Source organism: Haliaeetus albicilla, chromosome 15 (assembly GCF_947461875.1).
Source record: "Haliaeetus albicilla chromosome 15, bHalAlb1.1, whole genome shotgun sequence".
Taxonomy (NCBI): domain Eukaryota; kingdom Metazoa; phylum Chordata; class Aves; order Accipitriformes; family Accipitridae; genus Haliaeetus; species Haliaeetus albicilla.
Genome location: NC_091497.1, coordinates 6,786,548 through 6,804,446, shown reverse-complemented (window position 1 = coordinate 6,804,446; position 17,899 = coordinate 6,786,548). Strand labels below are relative to the sequence as shown.

Here is a 17,899-nt window from a genome sequence, read left to right as displayed (position 1 = left end):
GCAAACCTGGTATTTTGATGTAAAGTTAGCTGGTTGAGAACGTTGATGCGTGTTTGTGAAAAACAAAGTCTAAATTTGAAAATAACGAAATTGCTAACGTAAGAAAACAGGGATAGAGAAACATTTTCAATACAGATCTTCACTTTGTTTCCACTTAGAAGAGAATAGGTATCTGCATTATGTGGTGCTGTAATACATGAGTTATATTTTACAGACAAATATAAAAAAGACTTCTTGCCTTTCAGGTTTTATAATCACAGTTAGATGAAACACATATCAAAATTTAAAAAGAAGACGTTAGTAGAATAAAATGAGCTTGTACTGGTGTGATGTTAGTAATACATACATTTTATTTCTACAGTTTCTAGGTATTCATGAGTGGTCTGTCGGTATTTTTTTCAGGTCATCATTTGCTTACTCCAGTAGGAACAAATTCTTAAATAATATTTTAAAATAGTTTATTAAAAAAGCTGACAAGAACAGAACTGCTATAGCGTACAGAATTAAGGAGAACTTCTGTTAAGAATTATTTTTCTTACTCTGTTTTTCTTTAGTTGCATAGTGTCTTTTGTAATTAGAAACTCAAGTTTGACAATCTAAGTGGTATGAAATATAGGGTCTTTTGCATTTTCTTTCCCATAAGAAAGTACTTGTTAATTTAATGTTTCCGTACTGCTGTTCAGATATGACCCTTCCATGTTTGCAGGTAGGCGGAGGTCAACACGTGAGGAAGGAAGGAATTGCAAAGATGACAAATGTAACTGTGTTTGTCTGACTTGCAGTACAACCTCAATTCCAGAGAGATACAGCTGCAATAAATAACATTTATTATGATATCTGGCATAGCTTTTACCAGTAATTATCAGGCGCTCTTTAATTTTCCTTTTCCATCACAATCTCATGGTGCAATTACCGAGTTGTGCTGGCAGATGAAGGTATATTACTAAGATAGAAGACAAAAGAAAAGACGGGGGGCCAGGAATGAAGTGGGGAAGGAAACTGACACATGACGGAAGGGCACAACAGCAGGAACCCAGGGCTTGCATCCTGGATACTCAACTGGTATTGAGCCGATTCCAGCAGGATGCGTTTAAGTCATTTGGTCTCTTTGCTGGCCCAATTTCAGTGTGCCCAAAGGGATCCCGCTTACGCTGTATGAAGGCGTGATGGGAAAGCTTGTTCTTTCCCAGCCAATCCTGCTGTTCTCTTTTATTGATCTCTCTGGTAAACAGCGCTTAAAAAGAGGTGGCCATCTCACACCATCAGAATTAACCCATTGATTTACTTTTTGGTGGCTTCAACTGTGAACATTTATTCCCGTTTCCAAAATGTTTGTCTTGTGTCCATGTCTGACTTCAGCAGAAGTTCTGAAGAACCCTGTATCACTGCAGTTCTCACTGAAACAGTGCAGTTTTCATATTACAGTCTCCTGTTTCAACTTATTTTTTGTGTTTATAAATAATTTATATACAACTAGGGTAGAGGCTCATTACAATACACACTAGAAAGAAGAGTTCTCCTTTAGGAAAAGGAGTAAAGAGATAATACACCTTGCAAAGATGAGTGATTTAACATACGGGAGATACTCAAGTGTTGGGGAGGACCAAACAGTTCATTAACTTTTCATCTATTACTTTTGACAATGTTATCTGTGTGGATTGTCCAATAAGACATTTGTGCTCCAAATACTATAAAATGCAGTTTCACCTCCAAAGGGCTATAAACTCGGCACTGGTGATAGTCACGTGTGCACAGAAATTGTCCGTTTTATCTCAAAGTTTGATTTCTTTTCCTTGTGTGACTTGGCTAACAAAACCATTGCTGTAATTGAAGCTCAGCTAGAGGTCTTGCAATTTTCAGATATTCTGGTTGTAGTCAGTCTGAATTGTAAGCTATTGGTGTTTAATCCTTTCTCAGACACCCAAACTGTGAATCAAGTCTTTGCTTGAGTTAATAACATCCAGGCATACATATGTGCAGTATGGAACTTGAACATTCACAGTGGTGCATATTTCCTGGAAAAAATAATGAGATCAGTCAAAATGATACAGCTAGGAAATTATAATGCCGAGTTTTCCTGCTGACCTGTGACAATTCTTTTTCAGTCCAACATCACTCCTTGATTTCCTGACATCCTGAAAAACAGAATCTTACTTAAGCTGCTGTACAGGGACCACTAAGAGTTTTTACTGTGGACGCTGGATTTTTAAGCTTACTCCGCTATGGTGTGTACTACAGACTTTATTTTTCAGGTAGCTTTCCATTGGAAGATTTTGCAAGTGTCATCATTTGCGTTTCTCCCACATCACGTGAGCTTTCTTCGTGATGTGACCTGACAGCACTTGAAATTGATACACTCACTTGTCGTCTCAGTATTTTCATTACAGTTCTCTTGTATCCTTTGCATGCAAAGAAATAGATGAAAGGATCTAGGCAGCAGTTAAAATTCATCAGAAACACGGTATAATGGAGTGACTTCTGGAAAATTTTCTTTTCAGTGCACGAGGGTTCATTCTGCAGCTTCTTAATCATGTGTTTTATGATTGCAACATGATAAGGGGTAAAGCAGATGATGAACACTATAATTACAAATATGATTGTATTGATGGCTTTTTTGTTTATCCCTGATTTTTCAGTCAGTGGATTTTCCTTGGCCGTTTGAAAAAGTTTGCAGCTAATTTGAGAGTAACAAAATAGTATAATCCCCAGGGGAATAAGGTACCCTACTAAACAGGCAGCAAGCAGTATAAATGGTAGATGTGCTATTTTTTCAAAGTTTGGATATTCCATACATGTAGTCCTTTCTTTTTCTTCCTGTGACATGGGTTGTATAAGTAATGGGAAAGTTTGACTAAATACAAGAAACCAGATAAAGACACAAATGCCCTTGGCATATTTAATCCTTCTGATCTTGTATCGGAAGGGGTGGACAACAGCGAAAAACCTGTCAATGCTCAAACATGTCATGAAGTTTACACCTGCGTAGGTGTTGATATAGAACAAGAGAGCCGTTATTCGACATAATGCTTCTCCAAATGGCCAGTGAAATCCCAGGGCGTAGTAGGCTATCCTTGTAGGCAAGGCGATACAGAACAGGAGATCGGAGAAGACGAGATTTGTTGAATAGAGGGTAGTGGAGTTGATCTTCTTTCTGTTTTTAAAAATGACGGTGAGGGCAATGGCGTTTCCAAGCACCCCAAGAATTAAGATGGAGCTGTAGAAGACAGACAGTAGTATCCGTGCTGTATCTTTATGCTCATATAAGTCACAGGTGGAACTGTTTGTCTGAGAAGCTGTGAAAGTGTCCATTTCTGTAACCACTGTTGTTGCAGGAAGCTCAGTAGACCTAACATGAAAAGAAAACCAAAAGAGAACATTTTGTAATAAACATAGATAAACTTCTTCTGCATAACAACGGCCAACCTCTGTTGCAAAAAGCAAGATTGTAAAAAAATGAAATGAAACTTCATTATGGTGAAATACTTTCCAAACCTCCTTCTGAAAACAAAGATGGCTCTTTTTGGCTTTTCTGTTTTCATAGAATGGGTTGGGTTGGAAGGGACCTTAAAGATCACCTAGTTCCAACCCCCCCGCCATGGGCAGGGACACCTTCCACTAGACCAGGTTGCTCAAAGCCCCATCCAACCTGGCCTTGAACACTGCCAGGGATGGGGCAGCCACAACCTCTCTGGGCAACCTGTTCCAGTGCCCCACCACCCTCACAGTGAAGAATTTCTTCCTTACATCTGATCTAAATCTACCCAGTTTAAGTTTAAAGCCGTTACCCCTTGTTCTGTCACTACGTGCCCTTGTAAAAAGTCCCTCTCCAGCTTTCTTGTAGGCCCCCTTTAGGTACTGGATCCTAGTTCCTTCTCTCCTGAAAAGAAATCAGACAGGAGGCAAAATAATAAACCAGGGATGTAATATATTTGGAAAGTGAAGTTTATAGATGTTCAGGGGGTGGGAGACTGTTTAAAGCAATCTGAGGGGAGAAAGGAGTGTGAAGAAACCACATGTTAAAGGATCATCGTAAGTCCCCAAGAGTCAGACAAGCAGACAAAATCTTTTAAATGTGTTTCAGTTAATTTTTAGGGAGTTTTTGTTTCTAACAATTCACGTTGTGATGGTTTAAATCGTTTAGAGAAACTAAATTTTTTCAGTGTTCTTATCATATTGGCATTATAATAATTCAGCTTTTTTTAACACTAGTTTTAAGAATTGGCTTTTGGAATCTAATTCAAATATTGTTACATAGATAAATTCTTAAGACTACAACTTTAGTCAGTCTTCAGTGGTGCTGCAAAAGAGAGATAACCCAGCTGAAATATTTTACATGTTGTCAATTTAGCAGATTTTAGAAATTGTTTAACCTGCACAGTCAGAAGTAGCATGGAAGAGCTGCATAGTGGCAGTGATTTGGGGGACTTAAAAGTATAAAAAATGATCCGGTAGAATTTCAGAAACGGAAAGGACCCCATCCTGTTGATACCACTTCCAGTGCAAAATATTTCTTAGGTGTGTTGTTACCTGACAGTTGCATAGTGTAAGCATAAATGTCAGAAAGGATGGGGCATCTAACATTACTCCTTAGGCAGCTGTTCTGCAAAATGGTGCCTCTTGGAGGCACCATTTATGGATTAAAACAGCAGTCAAAACAAGATTGCTTTTGCTTTAATGCAGAATACTATCTGGAGATAAAAGCTGTTGTAACCTGAGTTTTAAGTCCATCTGGTACCTTTAATTAAAATGTCTAGGTTAGTTCTGAGGATCTGCCTTTCAACACATAATATTTACAAACAACTGTAGCCTGTTGTACCTTAAAAAAGTCTTTCTGGAAAATATCTCTCAGTTTTAAGGGTTTTAAGCTATGCATTTTAGAAAGTATTCATTATCCTTTTATTAACTTGTGAAAGCATTAGAAGGTTCTTATCTTCTTTCAGTTTTGAGGAGATTGTCCTACTTGTTTCAAGTTACTCACAACTAATGTACCTGCAACACATACTGTATTATAAGTCTGATGAGACTTCTGGCTAGGTTAGCAGGGGTGCATGAGGTTCTCTGTAAACAGTAAACCTGCGGGTAGTGGATGATGTGTATTAGAATACATAAATGAGTTATATTACATACGTTTAAGGAAGAAATTTAGCATCCAGGTAGTATAGTAAGTGTATGTTTGCTGTGTTGCACAGGCAGTAGGAAAGACAGATGAGTGATTTCTGACTGATAGATGTACGATGTTCTGATTGTTAGATACCCGTGAAGTATGTACCGTGTGTCAAGATGTGGGAATACTGCATTCAGGGTTGGAAGTCAAATCTGAAGTGGGAGTTTTGTGGTTTTAATAAGGGAATTAAACTGGTAAATAGCAAGTCCAGCTGTAGTTCAGACTTAAGAAAGTCTGGAATTTTGTGTTAGTTGTATCTGCATCGTTCACAGTATCTTGGTGTTAGTGTGTTTGATGATTGATTAATGCAGTAGTTATTACCCTGAGGACAGTTCTGGTATAATTTCCTTCCATTTCATCTTTTCACTAATAGAAGCCTGTAGGGTGGCTCTTCTTTTATATAAGTGTAACAGACTGCTTTTTGCAGAAGATGGCGTGGGTTTTGTGTAGGCACCTGGATAACAGTCAGTGAGGTATTTTCTTTTCTTTCTCTTATTTAAGTGCTTCTGATTACTTGTTCACCCTCCCAGCGTGACATCTATCTTGCACTCATCTCTTCCGTGAAATTTAGGTAAAATCATTTCTTAAACATAAGTAAGGAAGGATAATCTAAGATTTATGATAAACAGTTCTATTGCAGTAGCTAGCTACAGCATATCACTGCATAATTTTATTTTCACTGTAAAGTTGTAATAGTTTTGGTTCGTAAATGATGTGCATAATTGTCAAGTCCATCCATTTGTCTTTCTATAAATGTTTGTAAAATGTAGAATATCTATTATACAAACACATTTAACTATGGTTTAAGAAAAAATCCATAATTTCAGTGAAATACTTTTTTTTTTAATATTAAGAGTAGAATTTCCTAAAATGCATGTTACCTAATTTTGTGCTATGAAGTCGGATCTTTAATTCATTCAGAATAAATTCTATCCAGAATCTAATAAATTCATGTAGAACTTGTTGTTGCTCAAAATAGGATGTTCACCCTCGCATAAAACCACGGCTATATTGAGAAGTAGTCCTAGCTGAGAGAGAGTTTGTGTCTATCCATGGTGGTAGCATGGGTATACGTGGGGAGCAGTTCCATGGCAGGACAAACCGGCCACAAACAGATGAGAAGAAGGCTGGAGGACCACAGCTCATGGGCCTTCCAGGGCAGCGTGCACGTCAGCTAAGCTACGCTCCTTGATAGAGGATGTCAGCAGGCTCTTCTGCCTGCTGTGGGAATCAGCCCTGGGTGGGGAAAGCGTTCTTTTTGATCCTCTGTTATCCCCAAAATATTTTGGCTGTTAATGTAGGGAGCACATTTTATAATACTCTACATGAGTGTTAGTATTTTTCTCTATAGGTAGGTATGTATGGGCATTTTTGCCCATGATGTCTAGGTGCTATATTACCTGAATATATTTAATTTAAAAAAAAACCAACAACAACAACAAAAAACAACTGAGATGCTGTATCTGGTTTGGGGCCCAAACAGATGATGAAATTTATGCACATCACCTGAGCTATGGTAACGTCTTTGTACATCTGAGCTCTTACTGTTGTTGGATGAACTCCATTCACCTCTGCAGGTATTTCACCTTTTCTTGTCAATCTTGAACAGGGCTGCATTTAAAAAAACACTTTCTTTCTAAAAGGTGTCTAGACTGTTAAGGAAGACAAGACTTCTTTTTTAATCCTATTCCTTGTGTCAGGTTGCTCTTTATTTCTTGGCAGCAGTCATTAGTGATCAATTTATTATACATACAAAGCATATGACATCCTCCACAGAATGCATCTGAAAAAACAGCAACATGCCCATTTTGCGTACTTTTTGTGTGCTTTGCATTCTTGGAGCAAAAATGGAGAATGTTACCTCCTTACTGCTGCAAACCTCAGACTAGAAGGACTTAATTCTTACTGATTTTAATGAGCTGTGTGTCTGAATACCTTATGAGAACATGGCCATTTACGGTCCCAAATCCAGATGCACCGTTGAAGCTACCCTCTAGAATCACTACCAAAATGTTTGCTCCTCTAGGTTGTTGGATTAAATACCCTTCCTCAGTGGCTTTCTGAGTTTATTAATGATACTATTTTGAAGTATATACTTGAAAAAAAGATAACATTAATTTACCTTACCAATTTAATAATTTTAGAAAACATTGTCACATTTTTTTGTCATAGAGGTACATGCAAAATTTTAAGGCATAAAGTATTTAAAATTCCTGTCTTTATATTGGTATTGTAAAGAAGATTGTTCAGATTTTTGTTTTCTGAGTCTGCAGACACGTGATGCTCAGCGACACAGACCACTTACTCATTTAATGGGACCTCCTGTGTAATCCAGGTTATGTTATTATTTTAGTTATTTGTTATGGATTCCACTAACTTTTCATTTAAAGCATATTTTCTAAAATGCTGTTTGGTCTTGATTTAGAGAACTGAAGAGAAAGCAAATTAGCCATTTGTACTGTAGTTTTTGGTCAGTCAACCGCCCTGTTAAAAAATGTGGCTGTGTCTTGTTCAAAGTTCTCTAAAATTAATCTGCAGTTGCTGGTTTTGTTGAGCCTTTCCCCTTTATACGTTCTCACGTTTTGGCAATTCAAGGTGAAGTTCTCAAATGTCTCATCACAAGGCAAAATAATCCCGTGACGCCAGTTCTAACCTCAGCTTAGTCCCACACAAGAAATGGGGTTCCAGGTGCCTCTTGGTATTGGTGTACCTGGAAATATACTCACCACCACGGCCCTGCTTTTTCTGCTCGGTTGATTAGGTATCCGAGATAGAGTTGTGTAGCATTGCACTGGAAGCTTGGGAAGTGAGTTCGCTGTGATCCTGGAGTACTTCTCAGATTCACTGTGTCCTAGGATATCTCCAGTCTAGGGGCATGACCATTGCTCTCTGCTTCTAGCTGGGAGGACCTTACGCCTGGGAGAGTTTAAAATTAATTTTAATGTTATGCCCAGGCTTACGACCAGTGCAGGTTGTTCTTTATTGTTCTCTCACTTGCTGTTTTTTAAGTCTTAGCATTGTATTTGCTTTCTGACCACCAATGGAAAAAAAAAATATTTTCTTTAGCCAATTACTTGATGAGATTTGTTAGCTAGCCAGCTTTTAGTCTATTCTGTGTGCTCTCTTGATATTTGATAGCAATAGTATCCACTTGGGGAAGAAAAAACACAGTACCCTGTCAAGCTGGTAACAAAATCTAGCATGTCTGAAATCTGTGCAGGTGCCTTTTTAAGCCAATTTTGTAATCTCATCAAAGAAGGAAAAGAAGTTGTTTTAGGAGACTGGTTTTCTGTGAAAACATTTGACTAGCATCATTCATTTGTTTTACATTTATACTGCAGTATACAAAAGCCCAGCTCAGAGCAGAGTCCCCGCTGCAAAAGGTGTTTGTCGAACAGAATGGTGGCTCCAGTCTGGAAGTACTACATAATCCAAAGCCCTGGTTCATAAAGATGTTCATGTATGATGAGCTTTATGTGTAGTATCATAATGTTACATGCTTTTAACTATTAACAAGCATAGACTTAAATGATGAGCCAGCAATTGCAGTGTTGCAACCTTAGATTACACGGGTTTGGACTATGTGCAAGCAGTGATAAAGGCTCTCTGTATGCAAAATGAGTTTTCTTCTTGTTCTCATCTCCTGCTTTTGCTGAAGAAGCACCATCTCATCTGTCTTTTCAGCAGAACAGGGAACATGTAGAAGGCTGTAACTGTGTATTGTAATCTAATGTGTGATTTGTCTGTCTCTCGTCATAATTTTCATTCTTTGGAGATGAATCCCTGGTCCATCTGTCCAGTAGCTAATTTAAGAGGCATACTAATTAAGTTCTTGGAAAGGCACAGCAGATCATTAGAAAGATCTCTCCTGGCTCTGTAGGTAGTATGGTTTAGTCACTTTGAGATGGACAATATTTCTTTAACAAACAGTATTGGGGAATAATGTTGTTTATGTACACATAAAGAGTGTAAATGATTTAAAAGGAATGGTTGGGAAAGAGACTTCTCTTTCCCTGCAGTGCCTGACCTGAGGATTTACTGAGCTTGCAGTCCTCTGTAGGTGTTAAGCTGTCTAAGTCTTACAGTTTCAAAACAGTAGAAGATGGGCAATATGCAGTGCTGTGGTTATGTAGGTTTAATTTTTACCTTAATCTCTAAAATTAATTGTTTTCTGTTGACCAGTCATATTTACTGTTTGAATTTCTAATTTACCGTACAAGTGATCTTCATCACAGAGTGTTTTCTCTGAGAAAAAGGCTTGATTCAACCAAGTTATGTATGTTAAAAAGTGTGCATGCTAAGTTGCATAGTAGAACATACTGTTAGTTTAGAAAGAACATACACCTAAGGTACCTATATCTAGGTGTATGTATTGGCAGCTTGGGAGCTGCATGTGGTTTAATAAAAGCTGAGGCAAGAGACAGGCGTGTCCTAAAGCTTCCTGTTCTTTTCTAATACTTTAATACTCATACGCTTCTAGTGCATTATGTTAATTTATCTTGTTTCAAAAGCTGTTGAGTTTTGTGTACTAAATGACAACGAGTAGGCCTAATGACCTGAAGACTGAATCCCCAGGTCACAACCCACAGCTAATTTTGGTGAGAGAGTTTCCAGGCTAGTGCTCTTATTCTTCCTTGGTATAGACCCAAATTCGTTGGAGTACTAAAGCCAAATTTGTAAGCCACGTGTCAGAGAATCCGAAGTATGCCTTTCATGAATGAAATTGTCTTAATGATGGCTATGAAGAATTATAATATTCTTTAAGTGCTTAACAAAATTTGCAGATGCATACGCTGTGGGTGGGATCTTTATGGTCCTGCTTTTATCTATTACTACAGATTTTAAAAAGTTGTACGACAGTTACTTTTGGCACTTAAAAATAGTAGCAGCTACAGTAAGCGAAATGGAAATAAAGAAGTTGAGTTGAAATGCTGCATAACTAGTTAAAAAGTGGAAGTCATCTGAAGTGTACATGTCTTGCTGTTATCTGTTAGATCTCTGTTTCCAAATGTGATCCGTCCTATGAAAAGTGTGAGAACTATCTAACATAAATCATCTCTGCCAAAGATGCATGTTAATGTGAAGAGCTGTGCTGATGCAGAGATGGTTATCCTTCCTTTGGTTTACTTGCCCGAGTATACTGAATGTAAAAAGGAGAGAGCCTAAAATGTAGCAACTAAACAAAATAAAAAGCTGAGCCACTGACAATTACATTCCTACAAGCAGAAGAAAAAAGGAGTCAAATAATTATTTGTATTTTAGTACTAGAAAACATGCACACCTGTTTATATGACCAGTACAGGTGCAGTTTTTAATTTTAGGGATTACAACTTCAGAACTCTAGCTTAAATTCGTTATTCATTACATGGATACAGATTCCTCAATTTTTCGAACAGAAAGGGATGAGATTTGAGCTTTTAAAGACTAATTGCCAGGTAAGTTTTCAGTTCCCTCATCTCTTCAGGAGGAGCCATGAAAATGTTAGACAGATCTCTTGTATTCCGTGCTTAAAGGCATGCATGCCGTCTCTGTTTTTTAAGATAAATAATAGTTGAGTTGTTGTCTGTTAAACAGTCTATCTTGTTTTGCCAGTATAATGGGAAAAATGGATCCTTTTTAATTGGGAAGATGTATAAAAATCGTACCACTTTTAATATTTCTTCAGCTTTGTGGCATGAAGATCAGTAATAAGGAGAAAGACATTTGGTGATTGTGATTCAGAAAAAGAATTCCTTCTGAAAACTTTGAAAGAAATGTGTGTCAGAAGGTAAAAGAGGAATTAGCTTGTAAAACTTTGAATTCTTAAAATATACTGTTGCAATATTTAGGCGTGAGAAGAGTGACTGAGTTCTTGAGCTGATAGTAAAGGCTGTTTCATAGGCAAGAAGCACATGTGATAGAGCAAGCTATGCATTCATGACCATAGTATGGATTTGTTTAAGGCTGCAAGGTTTGGTGAATGACTTAAGATACTTCCCTTACTATTTGTACATCCGTTATTTCTGCATTAGCATAATTTAAATTACTACTGCTAAAAAAATTTGATACTACATTAGCTTATCCAGTGTTTCCCTGTGATTGCCGAAAGGCTGTGTTATAAAAAAGGGCTTGAAATAACTTGTTGATGCTGTGGGTCAACAGATCCTTTAAATAAAAATTAACTGGCAGCATATTAATGTGTAAACATAAAATATCACAGAATTTCTTCCACAAGGCTTGTCTCCCGTCCAAAGATCATTTATCCTTCCTACCACATGAAAATATTCAGTATAATGCAAAAAAGAAATAATCTTTCTGGAATTGTTTGCTGTTGTTCAGTGAAAAAATTTTAAAAGTTAATTCTTTTCTGTACTTACATATCTGTAGCTTCTTGGATCCTTTGAGCAGTTAAGGGCATTAGCAGGATGGCTTGACTGCGAAAGTTTACCCTCGCACATTGTTTTCAAGACTGATGACGTGAGTCTCTTTTGTGGGAGGCGTAGGTTTTTTCAAGTGCTTAAAAAAACCCTTGTTTGTATGCTGGTCTTGATTTGCTGCCTACTGTTTTATGGGATGTGAAAGCATCTATTTTTAATCCTTTTACAATTAGTCTGTTCAAAGAGAGTAATTAGAAACAACCCTCCTGCCTCCTCCCTGACGTTACGCATTACTGACTTTCATAGAAGGGACTTTACCCAGAGGTTTGCTTGACTAACTGTTGACCAACTAAAATCCCTGAGTGAAAAACTTTGTTTATATGCCATTTGCATTTAAAAACAACTTAAATTTAGTTTGTAGCAAAGAACTGTATGATCACTACATGCTTTAAAACTGCTTCTTACTGATCAAATCTGACAGAGCACAAGCAAACCTCAGAACTGAGGCATACTGAGATACTGTGTAAAAACAGACGTCTCGACAGCCTGTGTACATTCCCAGCACTGTTTTAGTATCATAATGATGAGGCTTTACAGAAATGCCCTTTGAAAATATATAAGGGAGTAGAAGAGCTCTGGTGGTTTGAGAGATTAATGAGGATGTGTGCCTTTGTAAGCCATTTATTGCATTTTGAGCAAGGATAACAGTAATAATAATACACATGTAAGGTAAACACATTAAAGATAAAAAGCTTTTAAAACACATGTCTGATTCCCCTAAAATGATATTGATAAGAATGGGCAGCTAGGGAATAGGAAAGGAATGGGATATCAAATTGTGAGGTAGCCCGTTGTTACCTGGAATAACATTGTTTCTGGGCAAAGAACGTTGATCTAAGAGTTAATTAGTGTGTTTGTTAAGAGGGTTTTGGAGATCAGAGATAGATGGAAAACCCTGTCGTTTGCTGTTAGAGGCTGTGGTTGAGAGTTACCTGGGATTTTCCCCCAGAACTCATACTGATCGTTCATGACTGCAAAAGACTTTATCTTTAAAGTGGCCTCATTTAGTGGCCTGATTTTAAAGAACCAGCAAGTAGGCATGATGATGTGTCCAACCCATGGTGGCTAGAATGCCTCTTTGCAAACGTTAGGGCTGTGTTCACGGTGTAAGCCTTTGCTGACGTCGTAGTGTTGGAGGTGTGCAGACATATGATCTCAACTAGCATGTCCATCTCATCAGAAAGCCTAAAGTCAATGCAGATCTGATGACACAAAGTTAAACTTTACTAAATGTACCTTGTCTTACAGAAAATGTTTTTGCTATAGCAGAATGAAGTAGAGCCTTGTGAGCTAGTTTTGTGGCTACTTGGAGCATTTGGTTGGCACTGTACACTGATTTTTCTGGTGCTGAACTCGCAGTGCAGACATGGCTTGATTCCCCTTAGATGCCAGGGAGCTGAAGGGCTCAATCTAGGGCTTTCAGCTCCTCAGTTTTTATGGGGCATATATCTTTTAACATGAGATTCAGAAAGTCTTTGAGAGAACTTACTGGTCTTATTCTGTTTTTTTTTTTTTCCTTCCTTGTTTTTGAATTATTTTTTAATTATTCAGCTTCATCACAGAGTAGAATCTCTTTAAATGATGTAATGAGAATTAAAGACTATTTAAAGGGAAATTGCACAGGGAGCTTGCTTCATATGTACACAAAGTTATACTGCAATGTAGTTGCCTGTCTAGCAGCAAAAATATGTAGTGGAAATGGGAAATCTTGACATACACAGGCATGTAGTAGTCTTCACTCAAGGGCTGACATTAGTACCACAGCTTCATATTAAAGGAAATGTTTATTTCAGTATAGTCTTACCATTATAAAATAATGCCAATATGCGTTTCCTGCTCCGATCTGATAAAATATTGCCTTCCTTTGATTAAGATACATTACTAGATTGTACCCGTTGAGTCACACTGATGTATTAGCTACCAATCCAGCCTAGCATGATGTGATGTTAATTGCTTGAGCTAAATGATAGAGGTTGCATTCTTTCACTTGCTATTTATCCTTCTAGCTATTTGTTTTCTGTTCTTACACAGCTGCTGTTTCTCCAATATCTGTTTGGCTGTCCCAGGATTTGAACATTTAAACCAAGAAATTATGTGCTTCAAAACGCGTGATATATGTTTGGTTTTACCGTTTGTGTGCAAAAGTTTACTGTTTTGCTTTTGGCATGCAAGGAGAGTAATGTGTAAATTAATATACTAATTTGTTACTTTCAGAGGTGGTGACATCAAAGGAGTGCAGCTAATATTTTGACCAGTATGTTGTGGTGCCTGTGGTGATTTATTTTCTGTCTGCTTACTTAGTCCCTACTCTATTTGAGCAGTTTACAAATGGTACTGGATTTAACTTTACAATTCCATATCTAGCAAGCTACTACCCAAGGTAAGAAATGACTTCTGAATTACACAGGGTGTTTATGGATCAACCAGAAAATGAATCCAGACAGCCTGTTTCTTAACTGCAGAACTGCCTTTCCTTCTAAAAGTAACTCCTTTTGTTTTCTGGGAGACATGTCAGGTGTCTAGAACTAACCTGTAGCTGAATTCTGTGGTTTTTTGAGGACAAACATGATTTCTGAAGTGACTTGAGTTAGAGGAACAGTAAATGATGACTCACCAGTGAGTCACAGTAACTCTGTGGAGGCCAAATAAAATGTGTTAGGTTAATCTAGATGAAGAAGAAGAAATTAAGCACCCAAGTCTTAATGAATTTAGGACACTAAAAATTTCAATACAGCTATTAAACTGCACCTCCTCAACAAAATACTCTGCCATCTAAATCCCTTCAATGTTTCTCCGCACCTTCATGTCTTCTGCCTAGCTCCAGTTTCTGTGCCAGATTTAGCCGAGTATAGGATTCATTGGGAGCCCCTGCCTTTTAGAAAGGTGCAAGCTCCTCTCTCTGGCTGAACTCAAACTCTGGTTTGGTTAATAGGATCAGTTGTGAAAGCAAAGCTACCTGGTAAGCTCCCACCATCAATCACTTGCTGCAGACATCTGATGCAGAGCAGCAACTGTCAGTGGGTGAGCATGGGTAACTAACTCTGTAGCACCTAGCTGACACTAATAACTTATCAGTTAAGGGTAAATGGTTGTCCCTGTGATACTGTACTCATTTGTGGCACAGGATTTGGCCAGCCATTCCTATACCGCTCCATTGGTTTCGTCTGTATCTCCATACTTTGGCCTTCGCATGAATGGCAGCATGCTAATCATATTTAAATAAAGGACAGGGACCTTGATTTAAAAAATAAAAATAAACATTATCTTCACAGTGGCGTACCTGAACAATTCTTTGATGGTCTGCAGTAATTGCTTCCCTGAGGGCAGTACAATGTGAATGCCTAACTGAAGAAATTTTATGTTGTGTATTGCAGCAACCTGGTAGATTAGAAATGGTCGGGTACTGTAAGTCAACTTTGCACAACAAAGGTTGAGGGGAGATAGGATTAACTGATCTTTTTAGGAAAAGCTAAAGAATAATGATTACATATGGTAGCATCTTATTAATGAGGAATAAATTAAAACTGAAATTGGAAGAAAGATTTTAGTCAGCAGAAGAGGAAAGGTCTATATTAGCTCACCAATGGGAAAGGGAACTTGAAACTGGTTTACAATGGAGCTGAGCAGTTTACAAAATAAATTGTTGGATGGTCTTGGCATTAAAAAATAAATGCCATGATTTTAGGAGAGGTGGGTGTCTGACTGCTGTCTTCATGAAGGGATTGTAAAGCATTTGGTTGGTTGGTCGGTCTCATATTTTAATGAACCCGAAGTTGCAGTAATTCTGCTGAGATATCTGTGGATCAGAGGAACCTTTATTTTCCCCTCAAGATGCACAACTTCAAATTTTGTCTTGGTTGTTGGGGGTTTTTTCTGCTTTCTTCCTGCATTCCTGTGAAATACTGGCAGTTAGATACACGAGTATTGGGTAACGTACCCTAATACTTCTGCTGGTATTGAGAGGCCTCAGGCACTGGGATGTCCTGTTCCCCTGTAGTGGAAGGGTTGGGTGCAATAAATGGTTCCTTTGAGTCCTGGGCTCCATCAGGCAGAGGATCCCAACTATCAAGGGTGGTCATATTCCAGGGAGCTACCTCATTTTAAGGAATATTACTAAGAATGTTTAACATTTTCAGAATGAAGGCTGGCACCTTAAGTGTAATATGACAGTGTCTGGACAGTCTATAGGAACTCAGAGCACTGAAGTAACTTCATAATTACATAAGTACATATTACATAATGTACGTAATTACAAGCGCACTGTTTACATGCTCTGTATTATCTGCAGCTGCTTTTACAACTGATATTTTTAGTTCCCCCAAAAATACATGGTTGCGAATTTGTCACGTTAATGTTTTTATGAAGAACTTAAATGAAGAAAAATACAGCACCACAGTTAGTAAGTGTAGTGACTCATTCTGAACAGGTGGTTATTTCTGCAAGTTTAATCCCGCAGAACTTCCATTAACAACAGCAGATATTTTTGCAGAAGTAACATTTGGCTTTCTACCTGTTTGTTCATACATTTTAGAACCATTTTTTCTGTATTTTGTGCGTATATTTACTAATGTTAAAATGTTTTATTTTAATCTGCATTTAATATTCACCATTTTAAAATTTAAGTAGCATGTTTCTCTTACAAGAAGTACTTGCCCCTGATTCTTTCTTCTCTGCCAGTCGTTTCTACATCTCTGGTTTATTTTTTTCAAGGTTATTGTTTCTTCAGGTTGTTGGGTTTTGTTTTTTTTCCTCTCTGCAAAACCAATCTCATCACTTCATACCATGTAGAATGTTCCCATCTGGTCTGCTGTGTTTCTTTTTCATTGCAAATGTTGAAATTTAACATGCTCTTGAAATGAGGATATAATTGTTGTAGAGCCTCTATTACACTACACCTTTGGGATGGATATGGTGGCCATATAGAGTGTTCCAACTCTAGAATTTAATCTTTTGGGTTTTAGAGCTTTCTGTTTTGTTTGAAAATTTTATTTTCTAACTCAGGACTGAAATTAACTTCCTAAACATGAAGTGGGCATAAACTCAGTTTAGAGTCAGCATGTATTTGTGTATATGGCCTTTCTTTGCACACAGACATCTCAAGTTTCTAGTAGAAGTTAATCATGGCACTGGAAATGTTTCTGATGTTCCTGATATTCTCATAAAATAATAAACAAAGGTCTGGGACAAAGGTCTCTGGAATAGGAGAGAAAGTATGGGAAAGTAGAGGAAAGGAGCTTAAAAGAGATGAGGGGAAAAGCAAAAATAAGAGGAAAAGAGTGAAGTGAAGGAAAAGAGAGAATTGAAGTAGTCCTTCAATAAGAGTATGTTCTCCACTTGTAGATGTTTAATCTGACTGTATGTTACCAAACAATTAATTAACATAATTAAAAGAACCAGCCCTTTTATTTGCAGTACATGGATGGATGTTTGTACCTGCCTACTGAAATACAGGAACAGAAATTCCTCCAATGATCATGAGCTTCGGGAACAGGGCTTTGATTATTCACAGAAGAATAGAGTAGCTTAGGTTTGGCAGGGCCACTGGCAGTCATCTAGTTCAACCCTGGGTTCAAAGCATGTCCAACATGAGCGAACAGGTTACTTAGGGCTGTGTGTCCAGGTTGTATCTCTGAGGATGGAGATTCTAGCTCCAGGCAACCTGCTACTGTACTGGACCATTATTACCCGCGGCTGGACTTGTTCCAGTATATCAATGCCTTTCTTGAAGCGAGGAGCCCAAAAGTGGACACCATGATTCAGGTTCAGGCTCAGAAGTGCTGAGCAATCACTTCTCTTGGCCTGGTGACTACGTGCTTGGTAATGCAGTCCTGTGTGCGATTGACCTTTCCTGCAAGGGCGAACTGCTGATGAACATTCAAAGGGTTCTCCAGCTCCTTGTCTGCAAACCTGTTTTCTAGCCAGTCTATACTGTTGCACAGGGTTATTCCAAGGCAGGTGGAAGACTCCGCAGTTAGTTTTGTTGAACTCCATCAGGTTCTCGTCAGCCCATTTCTCCAGCCCATCAAGGAATAGCTGAATGAGGCCCTGCTCTCCCAAGTGTTGACTGCTCCTTCCAACTTGATGTTGTTCACCAACTTGCTGAGGGTCCACTCTGTCCCATCATCCAGCTTGTTAATAAAGACAGTAAATAGTGTTGGCCCCAGTGTGAATCCCTGAGGGAAGCTGCTGGTAACTGGCTGTCGCTTGGGCTTTGTACTGCTCGTCAGAAGCCTTTGAGTCCAGCAGTGCGCCCGGTTTCCCTCAAATCTGCTTATCCAGTCCATATCTCCCCAGTTTTTCTTCATGGACGCAAGAGGAG

General features: G+C 38.2%; 2 protein-coding genes across 2 annotated transcripts in view; one reads left to right on the top strand and one right to left on the bottom strand.

Moving 5' to 3' along the window:
* Positions 1–17,899, top strand: part of UBAC2 (UBA domain containing 2) — a 105,511-nt gene that overhangs the window by 45,941 nt on the left and 41,671 nt on the right. The window lies entirely within an intron of this gene.
* On the bottom strand, positions 331–11,940 carry LOC104316870 (G-protein coupled receptor 183). The gene is made up of 2 exons (XM_009917470.2): positions 11,521–11,940; positions 331–3,346 (listed from the first exon to the last, which is right to left on the bottom strand). The coding sequence occupies exons 1-2, from the start codon at positions 11,559–11,561 to the stop codon at positions 2,242–2,244; spliced, it is 1,146 nt and encodes a 381-aa protein (XP_009915772.1). The 5' UTR covers positions 11,562–11,940; the 3' UTR covers positions 331–2,241.